At 39.8% G+C, this 23,566-nt stretch overlaps 1 protein-coding gene across 4 annotated transcripts in view; it reads right to left on the reverse strand.

The window, feature by feature from the left end:
* The window catches only part of LOC143355910 (unconventional myosin-XVIIIa), a 378,931-nt gene that overhangs the window by 79,854 nt on the left and 275,511 nt on the right, over positions 1 to 23,566 (reverse strand). For 3 of the 4 annotated variants that reach the window (XM_076791094.1, XM_076791093.1, XM_076791095.1), the window contains one exon: positions 156 to 515. In XM_076791094.1, coding sequence (XP_076647209.1) covers positions 156 to 515 — 360 coding nt within the window. Of the gene's footprint in view, positions 1 to 155; positions 516 to 6,244; positions 7,170 to 7,239; positions 7,787 to 23,566 lie in introns of those variants that run through there. The other variant, XM_076791096.1, reaches the window with a different exon arrangement.

A 23,566-nucleotide genomic window follows, 5' to 3' on the forward strand; every position in this document is an offset into this window, starting at 1 on the left:
ATTGTTTTACTCTGTTTCGAGTGCGGCAGAAGAAAGTCAAGTTGCATTTCTCTACCCTACTTTAATTCTTTATTAAACTGAAACGGAGAATCTATTATTCAGAAGGATTAACTTTATCGTACGATAAAGCAGAAGATTAATTTGATCGCACATACCTTTTTCTCCAATTGTTTCTTAAGTCCCACCAATTGTTCAAGATCGTCTTCGTGTTGTTGGGCCATTTTTCTTTTAGTGAACTCAAGTTCTCTGACAGCGTGCTCATATCTCTGTTTGTAAACGCCACCGTCTTCGCCGTCCTCCACATCGGATACAACGCCATTTAAATCAGCAGCTCTTGCATACAAAAGTTCCATTTCCAAACGTTCGGTCGTTTGTTGCAGATTTTTATTTGTTTCGGTAACGTCCTGCAGTTCTTTCTCGAGTCGCAGGCGTTCGGACGTTTCTGCATTGATTCTTTCTGCTGCCAACGTAGACGTCGAATGTTCTTCTGCGAATTCGGCGGACATTTCGCTTAACTGAAAGAAAACTTGATTTTAGAAATTATGACAATTTATTTATTATTTTGATAATGATCACGTCAGATACGAATTCAGACTCGTACGACTTTACTTTCCAAATGCAACCAAAATATTTCTTGTATGCGGTATATTGGTTCGTGTACATTACTGTACATACATACATGTTTGTATATATTTCTCATTGACTAATCTGAGATGATTTCCGAGAACGTAGCTCGAGGGAAAATAGATAGGCAAATGGTAGTTTTAAAACCCCTGCGACGAAAGAACTATACATATACATATTTCACAAATCGCGATCGACAGCTTTATTCTCACCAATCTGACAACGTTTTAAGTTGTTTGCTTATTTGTATGAATACGTTTGCTTCAAAGTTCTTTAAAAAATCTTATTATCTTCCTCATACTTTTCGTGAAAAGAAGATATAATTGTAAGATTTAATATTACGATATAAAGTGGTACAATATAATCTCGATCATTGTTGCTATCGTAAATTGTACTAAATATTTAATTCCAACATATGTATTTTGTATTATATATACAAATACGAATTGGTGTATGAGCCTATTACGAAGATCGTAAATGCTCAAAACTACACGCATACATGTTGTATATGTGCATGTGTATGTGCATGAATACATATATACGTATTAGGGTGGACCTTAGCTATACTTGACGAAAATTACATTGCAAGATTCTTTTAATCCCCCCCCCCCCCCCCAAGAATTGTGACGCGTGTTGGGAAAATAATCCGGAACAAATTTGCGGTCGATTGGATCATGGGGACCCGAAGTACATCAAATTTGAAAATTTCGAATTTTTTTAATCTTGACATACACTGACTCACGAAAGTGTTCGAATGCCCTTTAAAACAGTATAACATTTTTTTAAATTGGACTAAACGACCTGACTTTTTTTGAGCAATTAGAAGAATTGATTTACCGAATGACGTGCAAAAAAGGATTATTTAAAAAGTTGCAATTGCTAGGAATTATGAGAGCAAATAAAAACGGCACTTTCCAAAACTTTTTATTTGAACCTTTATTGAAAATTTTAAATATGCGTTTTGTAGGTCTGTGTTAGTCATACACATACTGAAAATTTCATCTGTGGATTTTAAGCAGAAACTGACCAAAAATCTAAATAAAAAACTACGCTTTTCACCACTTTTAACTATTTGTAGATCGTGTATATATTAATCGCTTCCGATGAAATTTTCAGCAGCTGTATAACTAACATAGATTTAAAAAACGCATATTTCAAATTTTCATTACAGTCTCAAATAAAAAAGTTCTAAAAGTGTCATATTTATTTTCTCATGTAATTCTTACCAACTGCAATTTTTTCAAAATCATTTTCGCACATCATTTGGATAACCAATTCTTCTAATTGCTCAAAACAGTCAGGTCATTTGATCTAATTGAAGAAAAGTTATACTTGTAGCCACCATGGTGCGTGGAAACCTTGGAATTTTCGGACGCGGAAATTCCATCCTTCCCACGTGTGTACCGTAGGAGGTCGGGTTGAGGTCATGTAAGTGACGATTGCCAGAATCTTGGCCCGACCGTTACAGCATCCTTAAGAGTAACGTCCCCGGATGCAGTTGTTTTCGGGGAGGAAACTTTCTCCATGCCCTTGTGGGGGTGGAGAACCTCTCCCCTTACAGATAATCTTCTGCTAAGATTATGGCTTTGATAATAATGCTTGTAAACATACTTCAACCGATGAAAGGAGAATACGAATGTCTGTTTGCAAGCATTAGGGACAATTACACAGCACACTGTTTCAATGAAATAGAAATTCCCTCATTTATCATCCCCGAACGCGTACTGAAGTTACTGACAAACATTTTATAATTTCCTCGCTAAAGATCACGTGAATGTCAACATATTGCATCTTGTTGGGTTCGTTTTTTTATAAGCTATAAGACGGTTGTAGTGAAAATATGCAGTCCCATTTAAAAAACATACGATGACCTTGAAATCTCGAAAAAAATGACCTTGTGGAACAAATTCGGCCTCATCACCGTATTGGCGCCTTCGAACAGAATATTTTCTCCCCCTGACATTTTTTCTATCATACAAAATAAGCGATATATTTAAGGTGGTCAAGTTAGGTGAAATGTCCGGTATAAGGAAGTGAAGGTAAAATTGTGCATGAAAAGTTCCACCTCACCGATTTTGATAAAGTTTAAATATGTTGTAAAACTCAACATTCTGAACAACTTTTTCCTATACATGTAACCGCCGCTCAGCATTAGTTTCTGAAATATTCGCGAAAAACTGCAGCTTCTACTACATTGAATTTTGCCTATATGTGCACGTCCGTGACGTTCGTTGTATCAACTTTTTTTGCAGATACATACACCGCGTGAACTTTTTATAACAAAAGGTGATGAATAATCAATCAAATGTCTCTTCCTCACGGATTTTGATGAAATTGAAATATGTTGTCAATGTCATCATTCGGAACACCTGTTCCCTATAGAAGTAACCGGCGGCACGGCGGTCTCTTTTGGTTTCCGAGATATTCACAAAAAACCGTCAGATTATCTACTGCGATTGTTGACTATTTTGAATAACCGAATTACTTCTTTAGAACGGGTCGGGTCGGAGCCCCTCCCCCTGCACCCCACTCCCGAAAAAACTAACGCAAACTCACTCTGAAATTTAGTTTAATAAAATCAAAAAACAACAAAGTAACTCGAGTTTTAACCATTTTCCGATTCAAATTTAAATGAGGAGTGAGTTTGTGTTAGATTTTTCGGGGAGGTGGGGCAGGGGGAGGGGCGAAGACTAAAGAACAAAATTCGGTCATTCAAAATAGGCAGATTTCGTGATAGTGACTCTGACAGTTTTTGCGGATATCTTGGAAACTAAAAGAGACAGTTGCGGCGGTTACATATACAGAAAACAGTTGTTCAGAATGATGACCTTGACAACATATTACAATTTCATCAAAATCCGTGAGGAAGAGGTGTTTCGAGAAGTTTACCCCAAAATCTACCCCAAAATCTAACCCAAAACCTAACCCAAAACTAACTCAAACCTAACTCGAAAACTAATCCAAATGTAATCCAAACCTAACGCAATCATGATGTTTCATGTTTCATGAAAGCCTATAGCCGGTTTTGGGGGTCAAATGTGCTCTGGAAGGGATTTTATTCCAATTTGTGCCATTCGATAGCCTACCAAAAAAGATACCTTTCAGCCAAGTTTTAGCCCTATAGCTCATATGTAAGGGTAGTTATAGAGGAAAAACGAAAATCCAGTTTTTGGCCCATTTTCCCCATTTAATGACAATTAAAAATTCTGAAAAAAATCTGACACATTTCGGACACCAAACCACATACTCTGAGTCGTTTTCAGATTTTTCCGTTGCAAACTCTGGCTGTAAAAATCGAAAAACACGAAAAAAATCGAAAAAATGCAGATTTCATATGGAAATCTAAGAGTGACAACAACAGAATTAATTTAGTAATAAGATATTGTCCTAAGTATTATGCTCAATTTTTTTCAAATTCCTGCGATTGGTGCGTCATAGTAGAAAAAAATAAAAACCACTTTTTTCGGCGTTTTTCCGTGAAAAACTAAGTTATTAGGACCTTGAATAAGTTCTCGCTGTTTCTTCAAAAATGACAGTAGCAGTACCCCGTTCGTGGATTTTCGAATGATAACACACATGCAAGGCAGTAGTGTATCTAACGTTAAATTTCAGTGTATGGTAGTTCACTTTAGTGTAAACAAAGTAATTTTTTCTTAGTTCTGAAAATGTCTACTTTTGTGCCAAATAAAGTGTATTTGCGGGGAATTTTATTGCACTACTTTATTCAAAAGAAATCTTTTTCAGAATTTTTAATTGTCATTAAATGGGGAAAATGGGCCAAAAACTGGATTTTCGTTTTTCCTCTATAGCTACCCTTACATATGAGCTATAGGGCTAAAACTTGGCTGAAAGGTATCTTTTTTGGTAGGCTATCGAATGGCACAAATTGGAATAAAATCCCTTCCAGACCCCCCCCCCCCCCCACACACACATTTGACCCCCAAAACCGGCTATAGCCTTTGGTCGTAAACTACTAAAAAGTATAAAAATCTGTAATTTTTAGTAAAGTTAAAATTAAGCCTGTAATGTTTTATATTTAAGAAACCAAATCTTCATCATCATTTATTGTAAAAAGTTAACACGGTATATAGATCGTTTCACGATCGTCGTGATATATCTATAGAAACAGTTGATGAGCAGTTGATGAGCAGTTGACATGCACCTATAGGCAAAATTCAATGTAGTAGTAGCTGCAGTTTTTCGCGAATATCTCATAAATTATGGCTGAGCGGTGGTTACACGTATTGAAAACAGCTGTTCAGAAACAATTAACAATTAACAATTGTTTATGCTATGTACGTATCCTTAAATAGAAAAAAGACAAACTTAACGATATATCATAACGTATATTTTTGTCAAGACTTAAAAAATTCAAAATTTTCAAATTTAATGCACCTCGGGTTCCCATGATCCAGTCGACCCCAAATTTTTCCCCGACCATTTCCCGAACACAAATCACAATTCTGGGGGTGAGATTAAAAAATTGTTTGGTAACAAAATAATGTCCAGCCAAATACTACTATACTTTCCATATTATTTATCATCCATAAAAATCATCAATGATTCTTCACAAGCATACCGTGTTTTGTATCAATTTTGTGACGGATTTCGAGAAAAGGTGGACACAATGAATTTTTATGTATCGTTCCTTGCTCTATTTTGATTATGCAAGAAATGAGAAATGAGCGTACATAAATTGTAATTAGTAGACTGTGGAATTTATGCATTTATGACAAAAATGGGTAGATGTAATTTAATATAGCAAAAACATTCGGAGAATTTAAACATACTATTGCATTATTGTTAACCTACTAAACATAATAGGGAGGAAAATAAATTTCTATTTCACTCCAACTTTTTGCAATTCGTGTATTTGCTTTGCGCGAAGATCCGCAGTCCAGTAATCAGCAGTCAGCAATCAGCGAATGTACGCTGTAGGTACCTACGTATCCATTATTGACACCATGTTTATACAATAATATTCCTCCATTTTCCGAAGTTTTCGATTAATGTTTAGTTTCAGAAAACCAGCGTAATGAATAACATGACTACTTGCGCAAGTATAGATAATGTAGAACACGTCCATTTCGGATACGCATTATTAATAATATTGGAAGCGACTGAAGAGGGTGAACTTGTCGATTATTTTCTAAACTACATATCGGTGTAAAGTTTTAGTCGGTCGACTTTAGTTTACGAGATATTCGCAAAAAACTTTAGTTCTACAAAACTTGCCGATGTGTGTCATCTCCTCTTCGATTTCAATGAGCTTTAGATATGTTGCCAAGGTCATCATTCTGAAGAACATTTTCCTTTAAAGTTTTTGGCGGTCGGCTTTAGGTTACAAGATATTCACAAAAAATTTTACTTGCAAATCCATGGGAGTTCTTGATGACGGACACCGCTTCGTGCGGCAGAGACATCGTACACTGACTGAGTATAATACAAACTGTTTTAGGTTAACTTTGGGTTACGTTTAGGTTTGAATTATATTTGGGTTGGATTTTATATATACATGCAACTAAATGAGTTATAACTATTACAGATTGTAACAAAACCATGCCGGAATTATATGCTTCAACAGTAACATATATATATAATAAATAATAAGATTCTGTACCTCTTGACCGATACTATCCGAAATAGTTCTGTCTTCTGAAGCACGCGACAAAGATTGTCTGGAAGAAGAACGTTTTGCAATGATGTCCGGTCTAGTATAATATTGAAATCCACGTATCATAATGTTGGTAGCGCTTTGGCTTCTACCTATCAACCCCCTAGGTAGGTCGGCCGATCGTGGCGAGGACAGAACGTTATCAGCTTCGTTCTTATGCCCCAAACTTCTCCACTCGTCCATTATGTGATCGGTTCTTTTCAGAAATTGCGAGATCTTTGCAGATAAATAGGAAGAGGCGGTTGCTGGTTCGAGGTGGGAGGCGGTGGGCCTGAAAGACTGCCTGACCCTCTGCGTATCGCAACCAAGTACAAAATTCAGACTTGCGTCGAACACGACCGGATCTTGTTCTTTAATCGACGCATCCTCTGTTGTGTTTGGAAGAACGTTCTCAAATGGATATACTCTTCTCGGGGGTGTTGAGAAACGCGCGAGGGAGTCTAATCTCCCGACCGAACGAGGCCTTCCTGACACGGTGGACAACGACTTCGAACGGTAAGATAACAGGCTGTTGGATGAAAGGCTACAAGGTGAGGGACTTCTCGTCGAATTCGAATCGGGCAGCTGTAGTCTGCTGACTGGTCTCTTTAGGGTGTATGGTGGAAGCGGCGGCCTTTTCAGCAGATTGCTTGTTACGGCGGCTCTGGACAAATGACCGGCCGTTGCCTCGAGACCGTAGCCGTCGTGTAACAAATTGTTCGGAGCCGATTCTTGCGAGCTCTGCGAGACTTCGTTAGTCGCCGAATACGTTACTGGTACTGACGGCATATTGTATTACTATTATATTATATCTTCTTTTTAATCTTCCTAATCTTCTCGGTCGTTCAATATCCGAAATCGACCTAACCTCGATGACGTTTCAATGACGATACTGCGGAAAAAGACAGCGAAATGTTAACGAATTCAATGTGCAACAACCGTTCTTGGTTACTTGTACATACATCCCGGCGCACAGTTGTGTTGTTCGTTGCGATTCGTGTCTCATAGTGGATATTTCGTCTTTGTTCGTCAGGAATAATGTATACTAGAATAGAATGTGTAATACCTTCGTTTGAACAAATATTAAAGCGAATGGGAAGCGTAACGTTATGCGTTATACACTGGTCACACGTATACCAATGGTTTCGGTTTAGTTTTCAATTTCGATTCTCAGTTTCGAATTCGACCCGATGTGACGCTGGCGGCGACGGCGACGGCGATGGTAACGGTAACGACGACGATGTGCGTATGTTGAGACCACTGGATATGTTTCGTTTCTCTTGGCACGACGTCGTCGTCAATATCGACGCGCTCACCGCGATTTGAGAGATGATTTCTCGCCGGTCTGTTCGCGCACCTCAACTGCCGACATATCTCAAATTGGTTCTCGTTTTCGAGTAGACCGTGCCGATCGGATCATCGGATATGACTTGCCGCGAGCCTTTAATTACGTAACGTCGAACGACAACGCCCGTATCGAGAGGGAGTCCCGGAGCGACTAGCTCTTCTTGGGTCAGCCGATACTCGGGTCGGTTACGTTTCTTCAAGAAGACGACGGTCACCTTCGAGTTATTCTAAGTGAAACAGAGAGAGCGAAGGAGACAGTAGAACGAATAGCAAGAAGTATTAGGGAACACGAGATCTAGCCACAGTTTTGGCTTCGTGCCAAATCTTCTGTAACGTCGGCGAGGAAAGTTTTGGCGAATAGAAGACGGGTGAAGAAGAAACAGATCTCGAGATTTCTTTGACAAATTTTACAGTGCGTCGCAACAAATGATTGACATGATAACGCGATGCGGCTCACGTTTCGATCGAACGAACCTAGGGCGACCAAGTATTTTTAACTTGGTTAGCGCACATGAATTTTTTGATCGAAGCTTGATTAGGTACGTTTTCGTGTTTCGTAGTGGCTTTATTTTAAACATTACTAGAACGAGTACTTAACGGTAGCCGAACGCAGTAGGTTATGGAGTTCGTAGTGTCCAGAATCTAAGGGAAAAAAAATTAAACAATATTTGTAGGAAAAAAATGTTATACATATGTGTAGGTATTATCCATTTGGATGATTGCAGTAAAACACGTGTGGCACCTATATTAAACTATGCTTCATTCGTCGTCTACGTCGGCTACTTAACCCAAACTTTTTTGAAATGAAGAAAATTTCATTCAATCTGGACATTGAAGAACTTTTGCAGGAGTGTGTAGTTCATATATAATGCCTAAACCAAAATTCTAAAAAGTATTCAGAATTGCAAAATACATTTTTTATAACATGGAAACTGCAAATTTAACAATTTAAATGATAAGTTTGATAATATTAGTAACAATAATTTTTAGCATATCATACTTCTCGTTTGAGACGATTGTTTTACGAGTATGTACAGTACAACTTGTCATACGAGCAACTTTCATAGTGTAGTAAAATAAATATAGGTCAATGGAATTTTTATCTAACTATAATAGAGGATAATGATTTATAATAGTTCGTTAGCCAAATTCATAATGCGATCAAAATTTCCTCGTAACACGGTATGTGTATCTTACTTGGCCTAATTGCATGATACACGTAAGTATGTACATGATACATGTAAGTAGTGGAACATATTGCTATTTCGCTATGTTTTTATAATCACAATGAATATTCATTACATACCTGCATACTATTGCGTCAATCAATATTGTCTGAACTAAATGTTACGCGCTCAAAAATAACTAATATTTAAATATTTAAACAATTTCATTTATAGTATATTCCTGTCCTTACACTTGCAATTTAAAAAAGTAAATAATATGTGACATGTTGTGGGGAAGTAATATTAGAAAGGGAACCTCAATGCGAACAGTTGTGTAGAAAACGAGTATCGGATTTGGAAAAAGTAATCAACAGTACTCATTGGTGTATTTAATAAAATATTTATCTAATCCTATTTATTTCGTACAGTCAATGTACAGTCTTATTTGTTTATGCCTTTAAACAAAAATGTAGGATTTTAGAAAAAAGAGGGAACCGACCACTAACTTTGTGCAAAATTTCATGAGATACTTCGAGATGCTTTCGCAGCAATTTAAGTTTAAATATCAACTTTCGGAATTTCCGAGAATGAATCGCGCGGATGGCACGATTATTTCATGGTTATACACTATTAGGCTATACAAAATAATTTTTTTTTATAAAAATCGAAAATTTATAAAATGGATTTTTTGCCGCCTTGGCACCACTGTGCGCCGCGCCGGCGTTCCGAAAATGCACACATAGCGCGTGGTCAGTCCTCTTTTGTGTGAAGATTTTCCTAAGCGTTAAATAAGAACTGTGGTTAATAAAACAATGTTTTTTCTAACCAGTGTCACTATATCCGGCGCTCGTACACAGAAGTCATGAGATGGATGCCGGATATATCCGCCGCTCATACCAAAAGAATTAAAAAACAAGTTAAAGTCTCAATCTTTAACTGGGCTAAAATTCACCTTCGGAGACCACAAATTTTGGACTTTTTTTATATAACCTCGATTTTTACGAGAAAATGCCAAAATCTAAGTTTCAACATTAGGAATTCACTGGTTCAAAAGTTATGCATGTTTAAAGATGGCTGATTTCAAGTGTTTTTGACAGGTAAGGGCGCCGCCGTATTGGTATGTACTCGGATATTGTGCAATGAGCGGAGTCGAGAGAAGATTGGTCGGAGTTACGTTCATGGGGGGGGGGGGGGTGAAGAGGTGCGCCCGCCAGACTAGCCCGACCACCGACGAGCACTGTGTTAAGGTCGATGCACATCTCACCGGCCCGGCCGGCCGGCTCAAAATTATAACCCTGGTTTTGGCCCTAGCGTTTACTAGCGGCAACCGTGTCAGACTTTGGGACCGAATTTCTTCTCTGGCCTCTCGACCCTTTCCAGATGGCCTTTCGAGAGCGCGTTGACAGTTCCCTGCTGTGCGTGGCACAAAAAAAAATGTTTTTAGGGGCTCCACAGCTCTTTAGGTAATCTATCCGTACCTCTCCTTTACAACACCATGGAAATAGGAAACGTTCCTGGCACTTAGTGAAACAGCATCGCACATCCTTATACAGGGCGGTCCACGCAATTGTTTCAAGTCATAACTCCGTTATTATTGCATTTACGAAAAAATGATAAAGGAGAAAGATAAATGGTTCGAAGAGCACTACATCTGTAGGCCTTTAAATTTTTTTTAGGTGCTGCAGTGCATGTGCAATTAACAATTGCATCATTTCTTTAAATAGAATAGATTCTTCCTTTCATTCTATGTAAAAAATGATTAGGGTACCATGGCAAAAAAATTATTAGATCTCGAGATATTTTCAAAAAATGTCTTTATTGAAGAAGATACTCAAACACTTCATAACTATGTTGTAAAGGTAAACACCCTTTCGACATTGTTATCATAACAGAAACCGATTTGTACGAGTGAGCATTTCATAATTCAGTAGCAAGTCACGTATCGTAACTCGAGTACGAAAACTAAAATTTTGAAAAAGTGTAGCTGTATTTCACTAAATACAAGAAAATGTATGACATTTTTTGAAAATATCTCGAGATCTAATAATTTTTCACATTCAACATGTGTTTTTGATTCACAAGAAAAATTACCTGCCTATTTAAAATACGACAGATGTTCCCCTCAAACCCAACAAATGGTAGCTCGAACCTATAGCTCCGAAAGGGAGTACCGTATTATTAATTATTCTGGTAGCTTTTTCCTAATAACGCTCAAATTCCTTAACAAAGTATTCCCCATCTATTACCACGAGGGACTCTGAAATGTTCTAGTTAACAGCTTTTGAAATAAATAATGACGAATTGTTTCACCGCACAGATTGTCAGATGATATTCTTTCTTTTTCGTTAACGTGGTAATAAATTGTTATTTCGTTTGTTACAACGTTCAAATTCCTTAACAAGATCTATTACCACGAGGAACTCAGAAAAGTTCTGGTTGATAGTTTTTTAAATAAATACAGCATGTTCATTCTGTCTTCGTACTGCCACGCTACGAGCCGGCCGACTAGCCTGCGAACATTCTCGTCGAGAATGCTAGCCGGCTAGCCGGCCGGCTCTAGCATTGGGCAGCGAACCCCTGGGGTTCTGGTAGCAGAGGACACGCTGTGCCTTTGTTCCGAGCCTCTCGAACCCTCTCTAATAGTATTGGTCTGTGGATAATCCGCACTGGCTGCGAGAAATTGATCATCAAAGACAATGGAGTGTAAACGTGTGGTGTGGTATTTTGAACGACAAAGTAATTGGACCATATTTCGTTAACGGAATGATGACGGGACAGAAATACGCTCAATTTTTGCAAGAAGATCTGCCAATTTTGTTAGAAGATGTCCCTTTACAAAATCGCTACGATATGTGGTACCAACATGACGGTTGTCCTGCTCATTATGCACGAGTAGCAAGAGAAACGTTGGATTCTCGATATCCAAACCGATGGATTGGACGAGGCGGAACAGTTTCATGGCCAGCACGTTCGCCTGATTTAAATCCACTGGATTTCTTTTTATGGGGTCTGCTAAAAGAGACCGTGTACTCGGATGCTCCAACAACAGTTGAAGATATGCGTCAGCGTATCATCACAGCATGTACGAATATCACGTCGGATACACTTATCAGAGTTCAACATTCCTTCAGAGCTCGTCTACAACAATGTATCGACGCAGACGGCTATCATTTCGAACATTTATAAAATACAGGTATTCTGCTTCCATATTTTAGTTTTATACGTTTTTTCTGTCCTTGACCTTGAATGACCTTGGACTAATTATAGTCACTGAATTCCTAATGAAAGGGACTATCATTGTAGGTGTTTAAAAAAGGGTGGTTCCATTTAAAAAAGTCAAGGTGACCTTGATATCTCCAAAAAAAATGACATAAAAACAAAATTTTTTTTGCATCGTGTCAGCCCCATTGTACCATTCAACTTTGTCCTTACCATATTTTACGTATTTTTAGAAACAAAAAAGATATTTGAGGTGCTAACGTTTGGCGACTCACCCTGTATATATAGGTAATTATTATTCACAGAAAATGAAATTTACAATTTTTATGAAAAAAAATTTATTTTTAAAAACTAACAAATTTGCGACGGAACTAATAATAAATGAACCATATGTAAAATTAACAAAATTAAATTAACAAAATAAAACAATCTTAACAAATTGCTATTCGCAATCCGACTCATTCTCAGTACTTTGAATATGATCCCCATTCTCGGTCTTCCAAACAATCTTGATCTATCCTTACATTCTTATTACTTTTCCAATAGGTATAAAACATATATTAAAAACAAATTAAGAATACACAAAAATGAATGATGGACTTCTTCTTTTCGGTTGTGCGAGAGGTTGAGATGTGTGAAGCGGTGAGCGAATTTTTGTGAAAGAGAGTGAAGGTTACAATATGTCAGAAGTGAGAAAGTGGTGGAGAATGGTGCGTGAGGTGCAGTGGCAGGCGGGTAATAAAAAGAAAAGGGCAACAAGGTGGACTAGGAAGTGTAAAGGAGATCAAAAGTGAGCGGAGGATAGGAGATTAGGCTGGCGTGACAGTAGCGAAGTGAAAATGGAAATAGAGGGGAGTTGGCGTAGATGGCGCAATCTAGTGGGCGATAGACGTAGGTAGGAAAGCGGGAAATTTGAAAGGGAGTCAGGTGAGTGACGAAACGGGTAAAAAGTAAGTGAAATTGGGGAAGTGGGCAAGGAAGAAGGAAGGGTAGGAGGGAAGGTAGAGAGGGGAATATTGAGAAGGCAGTCGAATGGGGAAAAGTTAGAAAGGGAAGGTTTGAGTAGTGGGAGTAGCCTAGAGAATCTATGGAAATAGGAGAAAGGAAAAGAGGGTGGAGGGGGACGACGAGGGGAAGGGGAAGGGGAATTATTTAAGAGGAGCGTGGTGACGCAGAGGACACCTGTTACGTATGGAGACGTTTTCTCCACGTTCATTTCGATTAGAAGTTCTAATATCTTTTCTGAAAACTAAAAGCGTCCCAACAGGCCTTTTTATTAATAGAGGATACTGTATGACTTCTTTATATGAAAATCTTCAGACACTCCCTTCTGGCATCCGTTAATTAAGGGGGAAGGGTGAAGTAAACAAGCGTTTCTTCTCGAATTTGTTTTGAAGAGAGCATAATATTTCTTTATTTACAAAAAATTGTATGTTATTGTGTAGCGTCTAGACAATCTATATCAATTTTGAGATTATAAAAATATTCATAAATAACTTAGCAGCAGCTGCTTGGATTTGGCTCCTCGAAAATGCGCTGTGCAACACACAAGTCGCTCTAATTATCTGAAATCACAAATCCAAAAGTTTTTCGTTAATATATAATAATACGCTTTGCATGAACCTAAATTTAAAAAAAAAATTAAAAAATTACAAATTCTGCGCCACTTTGAAAAGAAGTCACAATTTTTATTTATAAAGAAATGGTTATAAACATTGTTAATTTCAATTTTTAAAAAAACTTTTAGGTTCATGCAAAGCGTATTATTATATATTAACGAAAAACTTTTGGATTTGTGATTTCAGATAATTAGAGCGACCTGTGTTTTGCACATCGCATTTTCGAGGAGCCAAATCCAAGCAGCTGCTGCTCAGTTATTTATGAATATTTTTATAATCTCAAAATTGATATAGATTGTCAAGATGCTACACAATAACATACAATTTTTTGTAAATAAAGAAATATTATGCTCTCTTCAAAACAAATTCGAGAAGAAACGCTTGTTTACTTGACCCTCCCCCCTTAAGATTGTCATAAGAAATAGCCCGGATAACCTTCCATTAACCCCTTCTAACGAAAATCTAACTGCGGCCTGGTTTTCATAAGAAGTGACAAAAATGTGATTGTGACATTAAATCTTAAACAGTGTACCCCTTTCATTTTCAAGGTATATAAACCCGTTCATTTTCATCCTCTTTGGTGCAGTAGTCAATCAGTAATCGTGCAGTCACGTCGCGTTACACGCATAAGAGTCAATTTTAGTGAGATCGGGTTAAAGTCCCTTTCAAATCAAATTGTAACCTTATAGATTCCGTTAGTTCGGTATAGATTCTATTTGGCATTCAACAATTGCTCTCTGTCCCTGCATTGCCAGTGTGTCAAAACTGTGCATCATACGTAACAATTCCTTCAATTGTACACCCACTAAATTCACTCGCAACACGAACAACAACACTTGTAATTATTTCAATTCAGATTATATTTGTCTTATTTGTTAACTCGCGTAATCTACAACCCATAATTATTGCTTAATATCCTAATCTAATAATTGAACGTTCGCACACGATACAATCTTACCGCTCGGATTGTATCAATTAAATTATACAGGGTGAGTCACCTAACGTTTGCACCTCAAACATCTTTGTTGTTTCTAAAGATACGTAAAATATGGTAAGGACAAAGTTGAATGGTACAATGGGGCTGACACGATGCCAAAAAAATTTTGTTTTTATGTCATTTTTTTAGAGATATCAAGGTAACCTTGACTTTTTTAAATGGAACCACCCTTTTTTAAACATCTACAATGATAGTCCCTTTCATTAGGAATTCAGTGACAATAATTATTCCAAGGCCATTCAAGGTCACAGACAGAGAAAGGTAGGATGGGAAAGGAAGAAATAGAGGAGAATAGAAAGAAAGTAAGGAGGATGGAGGTTAAAGAAGATAGGAAGAAAAGAGAGAAGAGGAGAATGTGATCATAAGAGGGATACAAACGGAGGGAAAGGAGCTAGAAGAGGAGGTGAAGAGGCTGTGGGAGACGACAGGATTGAAGGATGAAGGAATTAAAGAGGTAGAACAGATAGGGAGGGCAGGAAGGGATGGAAGTGGGATGACGTTGGTGAAGATGGTCGATAGCGAACAGAAGAGGAAAATGAAGGAGGAGAGGAGTAAACTAAGAGGACGAAAGGAAAGGTTGGGTGATGATTGAACGGAGGAGTAGAGGTGAGCAAGGTGGAAACTTGAAAGGGAAGCGGAGGAGGAGAGGATGAAAGGAAAGAATGTACTCATGGGATATATGAAAATGTGGGTAAATGAAATGATGAAGCGATGGGATGAAATAGAGAAGAGCTGGTTAGAGCAGGGCTGCTTAACTGGTGGCTCATGAGCCACCCATGGCTCTTTTCGCTATCTTCCTCTTTCGACAAGATGTTGATTGAGAGTGAGATGGGTTTCAGGAAAGGGTTGGGGTGTATAGACAATACTTACGTGTTGAATTATATGGTGAACAGGCAGGTGAGGAAGAGGAGAAGAAGATTCATAGTAATGTTCGTGGACATGAAAGCGACATTTGACTCGGTGGACAGGGAAATATTATTAAAGACGATGAGAAAGAAGGGGGTGAGGAAAGGACTGGTGAGGAGATGTGAGGGAGTATTAAGGGAAACGAGAGGTAGGATGAGAGTTGGGGAAGAGGTAGGGTAAAGTTCCTGGACAGCAAGAGGGATGAGATAGGGGTGCCCGCTTATCCCACTAATGTTCACGTTATTGTTAGCGGATATGGATGAGGTACTGGAGAAGGGAGGTTGGGTAAAGATAGAAGGAAAGAAAATTTGCACCTTGGCGTATGGGCATGACATAGCGATGCTGGCGCAAGAGGAAGAAGTGATGAAAGAAATGATAGGGGTACTGGAGCGCTATTTAAAAGAGAAAATCGAAGGCGATGAGGTGTAGGAGGGGTTGGGGGAGGTGGAAGAAGGTAATATTAAGGTGGAATGGTAAGGTGTCAGAGGATGTTAGCCAATACAGATACCTGGGGTATACATACAATAAAGAGAGATGGGGGACTGGATGCACATGTGGAGGAAAGGATAAGGAAGGATAAGGTAATGGGATAAGTTTGGGGGTTGGGGAAGAGAAGATTTGGAAAGGACTGGGGTGGGAGGATTTGGTTATTTGGTGAATTAGTTTGGTCGGTGGTGAGTTATGGAGTGGAAATATGAGGGTGCAAGGAGAGGTCAGGTCTTACTCCATAGGGCTATAGCGCGTGACAACGCCAATGCATGGCAGGAGGTCGTCCACACGATTAATAGGGATCCTTGGGGGCGCCTTTACAAAATCGTAATAAATAAGCTACGTAGCTGGGCGCCCCTTCTGACGGAGGGGAGGGACCCGCTCTTCCTTGAAGGGGTGGTAGCGTCCCTCTTCCCGCGAAAAGGGGGGCAATGCTCCACTCCCTCTATGGACCATGAGCCTCTCCCATGGTCGGAAGAGTGGGAGGTAACGGACGACAAGCTCCAAGCGGCGACAGATGCTGAAACGGTGTACATGGCCGTTTGTTGGCCTCGGCGTCCAAGGCCCTCGCCCCTGAACTCGGACAGTTGAACACGAACTGTCTGAGGGAGGGGGAATACCTTCCGCTGTGGAGGCGGAGTTGGATCGTGCTCCTCCGTAAGGAGGGTAAGCCCGAAGACTCACCTTCTGGGTATCGGCCCATTTATTTGCTCGACGAGGCGAGCAAACTTTTCGAGAGAATAATCGCGGCCCGCCTAGATCGACACCTGTCGGGGAGAGACCCGAGACTCCACGTGGCGCAGTTTAGCGGAATCTCTTGATATTACCAACGCGTGACACAAACATTCTCTGCATGGGTGGAGGCATAGAGGAGATTTCGAGGTCACCTTTTTTTTTTTAATGGTAAGACCTACTTTTTGTATCATGAATTGATAGACTATCGAATTCTGAGTAAAACTGTATTGACCTCCATATGTCCTAAATCTAATAGTTAACGTGATATTATCGAAATAATTTTCTTTTCTTCTTTGGACAATATCTCGTTAACTATTAGGTTTAGGACATATGAAGGTCAACGCTTTTATACTCAGATTTTGATACTCTATCGATCTATGGTATAAAAAATGGGACATTCCTTTTAAAAAAATGAAGTTGACCTTGACAATACTATAAAAAAAATGTTTTTCGAACTTTTTTATTGCAATATATAGCCAATCGAAAACTGATCAACTTTTGTTGAAAATATTTTTTATCAGATTATCGCAAGTACTTAAAAAATCATGAAAACCGTTACGTGGGACACTCTGTATACCGGGGTGGTGCGAGGTATTTCCCCATATGGAGCCCCTGTATGGGCGCGCGATGTCGATGCTAGCAGGTGCAGCAGCACCCGGAGGCTGCTGTGACGGATAGAGCGCAGGCTGGCGGGGGTATCGCACCATATCGTTCCCTCTTGTTTCTGAGGCTTTGGCTCTTTCAGAAGTCTTTGGTTACTCCCGGGGACTCCGGCGGAAAGGGGTGGCTCCCGAGCAGAGGGAGCTTATGGTGGCGAATTTCGGGCGTCACGTCCGGGAGCGCGTTGGCCTGGCGTGGCTACGGGACCACGCCAGGTCGGGGAATGGTCGGCAGCGTGCTGTTCAGGCCATCCTGCCTGAGTACCACCGGTGTACTCAGGCAGGGATGGGGATGAGGGTTTCCTACCGGACAACGCAGATCATGACCGGGCACGTTTGCGTTGGTCGGTATCTGTGTCGGAACAGTGGGGAAGAGACGAAGGCGTGTAGCCACTGCGGTGAGCTGGTGGACACGTCGGAGCACACCATGCAAGACCTATATGGTCGGGCGAACAGCGTGCACTCCAGCGCGCAATGGGGTGGGGACCTTTCTCACCCGGCTTTTGTCTCGGCAGTGGTCCGGAGGTCGCTCCTTCTGCGAGAAGGTAATCCTCCAGAAGGAGGGAGCGGAACGGGAGTGGGAACATATTCTCGCCACCGGTCGCATTTGGTGGCGGAGGCGTCGCAAGGCCCATGGCGGGCACGGGCTCCCGATTTGACGCCCCTGACGCGAGCAGGGGCACCCTTGATGATCTCGGGGCGAGGGGAGCCGTAAATCCCTCCTTTATACTCAGTCATCAATGGCGTCTCTGAAGGTCGTCGGGTGCTTTAGGCGAGGGGTCTGAAGCACTCATCCGGTGATCTAAAAGGTGGGGTGGGAGGCATCATGTCGGTAGGAGGGGGCTGCGCCCCCCTCCTGGATGGAATGTAGAAGCGGTGGTGTCCGGTTGGACATGCGTGCGCGGATCACGGGTACCCGCCGAAGCTTAGGGACGGGTGTGCAGGAGTTAGTGAGTATACCGGCCTTGCACACCCCTGCCAGGGGTCCCACATAACCGGGTCTCCCTCCCCTCGAGTGTGGCTAGGTATCCGTAACGAGATTACCTGCATGGAAAAAGAGGAGAGGGAAGGTCTGGAAAGATTGCAGGAAAGATATTTCAAATGGGTCCTAGGGGTGGAAAGGTGTACGTCGGAGTGCATGGTAAAAGAGGTACTGCAAAGGGAATTGACGAGGAGGAGGGCGGGATTAAAGTCATGGGGGTTCCAGAAGAAACTGGGAGAGGGTGAAGGGGGTGGGAGTTGGCGAGATTATGTTGGGAAGTGTTAAGGAGAAGGGATATGAAGGGGGAATAGAGGACAAATGGGAGGAGAGATGGGGCCTTTTTGAGGAGAGGAAATAGACAACAGAGGAAGCGGGTAGAATGTAACAGGAGAGGAGGAAGATGAGTGAGGAGTTGGTTAAAAGGGGGAAAAAATGCAGAAGGAGGAAAGATGGGAGAGGATAGCAAGTTCCAAATACAATAAATGGTACGGGTTGGTGAAGGGAGAGGGGTTGCCGGGATATTTTAGGAAAGGATGGGGGAGAGCAGATGGCAGTGTGGCGAAGTTCTGATTGGAAAGTGGGATGAAAGAGGGAAAATATTGGATGGATGAGGAATAGAGAAAGTGTAGAGTGCGTGGATGGATGGATGAGATGTGGGAACATGTATGGGAGGTATGCGTGCGGTTGGATGAGGAAAGAGGTTGGCAGGAAAGGATGTGGGAAGTGTTAGAAGATGAGGCGGGAGGGGAGAAGTGGATGAGGGGGGTGGAGGGATGGTGGGAAGGTGCAACTGGAAGAAGAGAATGCAAATAAAATAGAAAAAGAGTAAATCAGAAAAGATTGGGATACATAATGAACGACCGGATGAGGGGGTCCTCCGGTTAGTGTGTGAGAGAGAGAGGAGGTTAATGGCAGGAGTAGGATAAGATATTGATTTTATTTTATTTTGTTATATGTTTATCCTCTCTCTCTTTCTTTTTTTATCAATTTAGTTTGCGTTTTATTTTTTTTAGTTTAAGATGTACATATAGATTAAGTAGACGTAAGCGGTAACAATACCAATTAGAAAAAAAATTAAAAATTAAAAATAATATAAAATAATTTATAAATTTAAATTAATTATAAAATATATTTATAAAATAATTATAAAATAGTTTTAAGATAAAATTAAGGTTAGGGTAAGAGCGGTGCGAGGGTGAAAGGGTTATGATGTAAGAATTGCAACACCGAGGGGAACAAAATAAATTATCTATCTATAAAAATGATTGATATGAAGTGGATAAGGTGGTATAAAATAATAGAGATTGTCCTCACTTCGTTTATTAACAATATCGGTAAGCGCGAATGTCAGTGCAAGGCTGGTGTTGTAGTCTCGGAGGCTTACAATCAACTGGCGACTCTCGTTGCATTCTTAAACACGTCGGAGTTAGAAAAGGCAAAAAGATAGGAGAGAAAAAGAAAAGAGAATAGAAAAAGGAAAACTTGAGAAGACAGTGACAGCGATAGGGACAGCGGAAAAGAGTCATAAACAGAGAAAGGTAAGAGGTAGGCGAAGGACCGAGACTAACGAAAACCAGAACTCTGGCGATGTTATGACACACATAGCCATTTCCGATAGACCTTTAGACCGTTAGACCTCGGGACAATTTTACAAGGGTCTCGAGGAGGCCTACACATTTTTTTATATACACGTTAACATTTAAGGCCTAATCGTCACGGGTTAGGCATCCACATAGTACGTGAGGGTTAGAGACCCTAACGCAGACCCCTTGGGCCATCAGTTGGGGGACCCTTAATAAACATAGTTTGCCAGATGACTCGAACAAAGCGACTCTTCTGCCGAGTCCTTGGAAAATTTAGCTTTTCCAAGGAAGCATTGTTCCCAAACTCGATGGTCCTCGCCCTCATGGAACAAGAGGGTAATAAACCGCACGCACGCGCTGGCCACTTGGGCCCCTTTTTTCGTCACGCTGCTCTGGGGTCTGGCAATCGTCACGTGCTGGTCTATGCACTTTCTCTACGCGTTTACTTGGGGTGGGGACTTCCTTCACCACCAACATGGGTTGCATAGAAATGACTCCTCCCTCAAGTCAATCAGCAAATGAGATGTCTTTCCCCTAAAATGGGACCATCTCCCACTCCCTTTCAAAGTCACCACCGAGGTGAAGAGCGAACTGACCCCAGAGAAAAAATCAGATACAAACTTGTTCTCAAAAAGACAGAAATCGTTCTCCAAGAGATAGTAATCCCCTAAGGATATACTAAATTCGTTTTTCGAATAAAATAAAAATTTGTTACTTCAAAGGAAGGTGTCGGGCCATTAATTCAACAAAATACCACGCAGAACTTCTCCTTACGATTGCGAGAAACTGCACGACATAACAGGCGACGTTCTTAAGGATGCATTGGAAATTCGTGAAGGGCTGGTCACCAAATGTGCGACTAGCAGACAGGAAATAGAAAATAATAGCGTAACAGAGTTGGAAAGGAAAGAGAAATTCTTAGAAGAAATATATGCATTGTCGTACGTGGTGATATCGCCACCACAGATATATAATTATTGCAAAATTGTATTATGCATAAAAATAAATTATTATATGATTATTAATAACAATATCCATCCTAATACGCATTTTTTGCAAAAGAAATATATTTCATATCGTGATATACACGAATACTGAATTTTTCCTTCCGCCCCTACCGACCTTTTCCGAACACCCTCGACTTTCGCCAAATGGCCCAAACCCTTTCATTTCTATGACCCTTTCAGGTCCCACGCTCGGTCCCTAAAAATACTTGTTCAGGTAAAGCACTAAAACTACAGTACCCTAAACTATAAATCTACGCCTCTCAAGGTTACCATGAATAACTGCGATACTACATTATATTATAAGTTTGTAACTTCTTAAGTATCTGGTTGCCGACTATTAGCTAGACGCTGAAACAAAGATATTCATTGACCCTGTATACACGAAGCGTAGAGCAAACTCACGTCAGTTACGAAAAACAAAGTTATTTTTTAATAATATTATTTATTTAATGTATTTTTACACATTGTTGTCAAACTGTGCAGATTATAGGTTGACGGAGGAGTGGAGGATTCCTGTGAAACTGAAGATGTGGGTGAAAGAGGGTGTATTCGTGTAATTGATGCAGAAATGAATGAAAAGGGATATGGGCGAGCAGCTTCTTGACGAGGTTGACTTAGAATTTCATCGATTGACATGAGCGTTTTCATTTTAAATTCCCGGATCTCACTGTCTGTTAATTTGTGCAAACCGGAGAGCAAACTCAATAAAAACATTTTCCGATGGTTCTCGGTCGAATTTTTTGTATTTCTTTCTAAGTACTTTAGAAACATTTCATCCATCTCATTAGCTTTTAATTTTTTCTACGATTCGTGTTTTCTTTTTGGATTTCTTTATACATATCTTCTGTTGTGTCTGTCGCAGTATCGTCGATATTACTTAATATTATTAATATTACTGAGGCCATTACTTCGAATTAAAGCGAAAATTCGATTTGTCATTGAATTTATAAAACTATTTATGAAAGTATTAGAAATCTCTTCCCAGCAATTCCCGTTTAATTTCTTCTTTTAAACTGTCAATATTGGCGAATTGACGGCCATTGGCATATACTTTCCTGACCAGTGTGCCCCATTTTTCTGTGGGGTTCATATCAGGGCTATATGGTGGCCATTCCGTCACAGAAATATCCCGTGTTTGAAAGCATTCACAGGAATATTTTGAAACGTGAACCGCTTTAATTTTCTAAGTGAAGAAAAAGCTTCCCAAATCATTAAGCTTCCACCATTCTGCTTAATCTTGGGTCATTCTTTTGTGGGAGATCATGCCAATATGATGAACATCCGCCTGGACCATAAAATTAAACTTTTTCTCATCCGAAAAGAGGACTCTAGACCGATCGTAGGCTCAGTGCATATGATTTTTTGCAAATTGTAAACGAGTAGCTTTATGATGTTCCTTTAACATCTGTTCTCTTTCAGGTTTTTTAAGAACAACGTCTAGTGCGTTGTGCAAAATTTATTATACAGTTATTGGCAATTGCAATTTACTAACAATTTGACGTGCAACTAATGTGTTTTTCGTCGCTTCGCTTATGATTGTGTTTTGTTCTCGATTTGTTATTTTCGTAGTGCCTTCTGTAGCATATTTTTTCCCCCTTCTTTTAAAAGTTATAATTACTGACTTTTCAGCTTCATTTAAATATTTTCCTTTCGTCATTTTTTTCTTTCACATCAAATAAAAAGTATGATTTAATTAGAAATACGGGACAACAATACCTTTATGATCACTCTTTAAATCAAACACTTACCTTTATAATTTTTCTCAATATCTGAGAAAGAAGAGCATTGCGTTTAAACGAATTTCGCACGAGAACTATGGTTTTGTTTATAAAAATTTTTGCATAAATGTTTAGGCAAATATATATGTACAAATCTTGTAGTATATAAATATATTTATAATCCTCAGTTATTATTATATGCTTCTTGTTAAAATTTTGAACCTTTAGCCCCAAAATCCTTATTTTCTTACGTGCGTTTAAAATTTCGTTACGAATTTTGGTGACCGGAGCGACGATTACGCGACGATGATGCTTCGTGGACAGACGTCTATTATTTTACATTGGTTGCAGCACTGAAGCGTACAACAAGCGACGTTTTGTCGCGTACGCGTCTATGACGTGACGCATCGTGGACGGACGGCCATATTCTCAGTTTATTTAAGGATTTTTATGAATATCTCGGAAACTAAGCCTGAGCGACGGGTACATGTATAGGGAAAAGTTGTTCAGAATGTTAATCTTGACAACATATTTCATGGCCAAGAGCATTGGAGCTGGGTCTCCTTTTGTCAACATTTGACGCAAATAAGTCAAAGATATAAATGAATTTCTTTCATTTGAGGCTTTGCTTTCGAGAAAATCTACACATGCACATATACACACGTACACGCAAATGAGCGAAATGTTCGCTAAAAAAGTTAAAAAGGAAAAAATTCATACAGAGTAGAAATTAAATGTCATAGGAATTTAATACATTAGAAATTCAACTTAAAAGAAATTTTTTCAATTGTTCGAGAGCTTTTTTCCGTGAGGTCTGGTTGGGTTCAAGAAAGGACCGACGGCGTCGTGCCATCAGGATTGT

This window comes from Halictus rubicundus, chromosome 7 (assembly GCF_050948215.1).
Source record: "Halictus rubicundus isolate RS-2024b chromosome 7, iyHalRubi1_principal, whole genome shotgun sequence".
Lineage (NCBI taxonomy): Eukaryota > Metazoa > Arthropoda > Insecta > Hymenoptera > Halictidae > Halictus > Halictus rubicundus.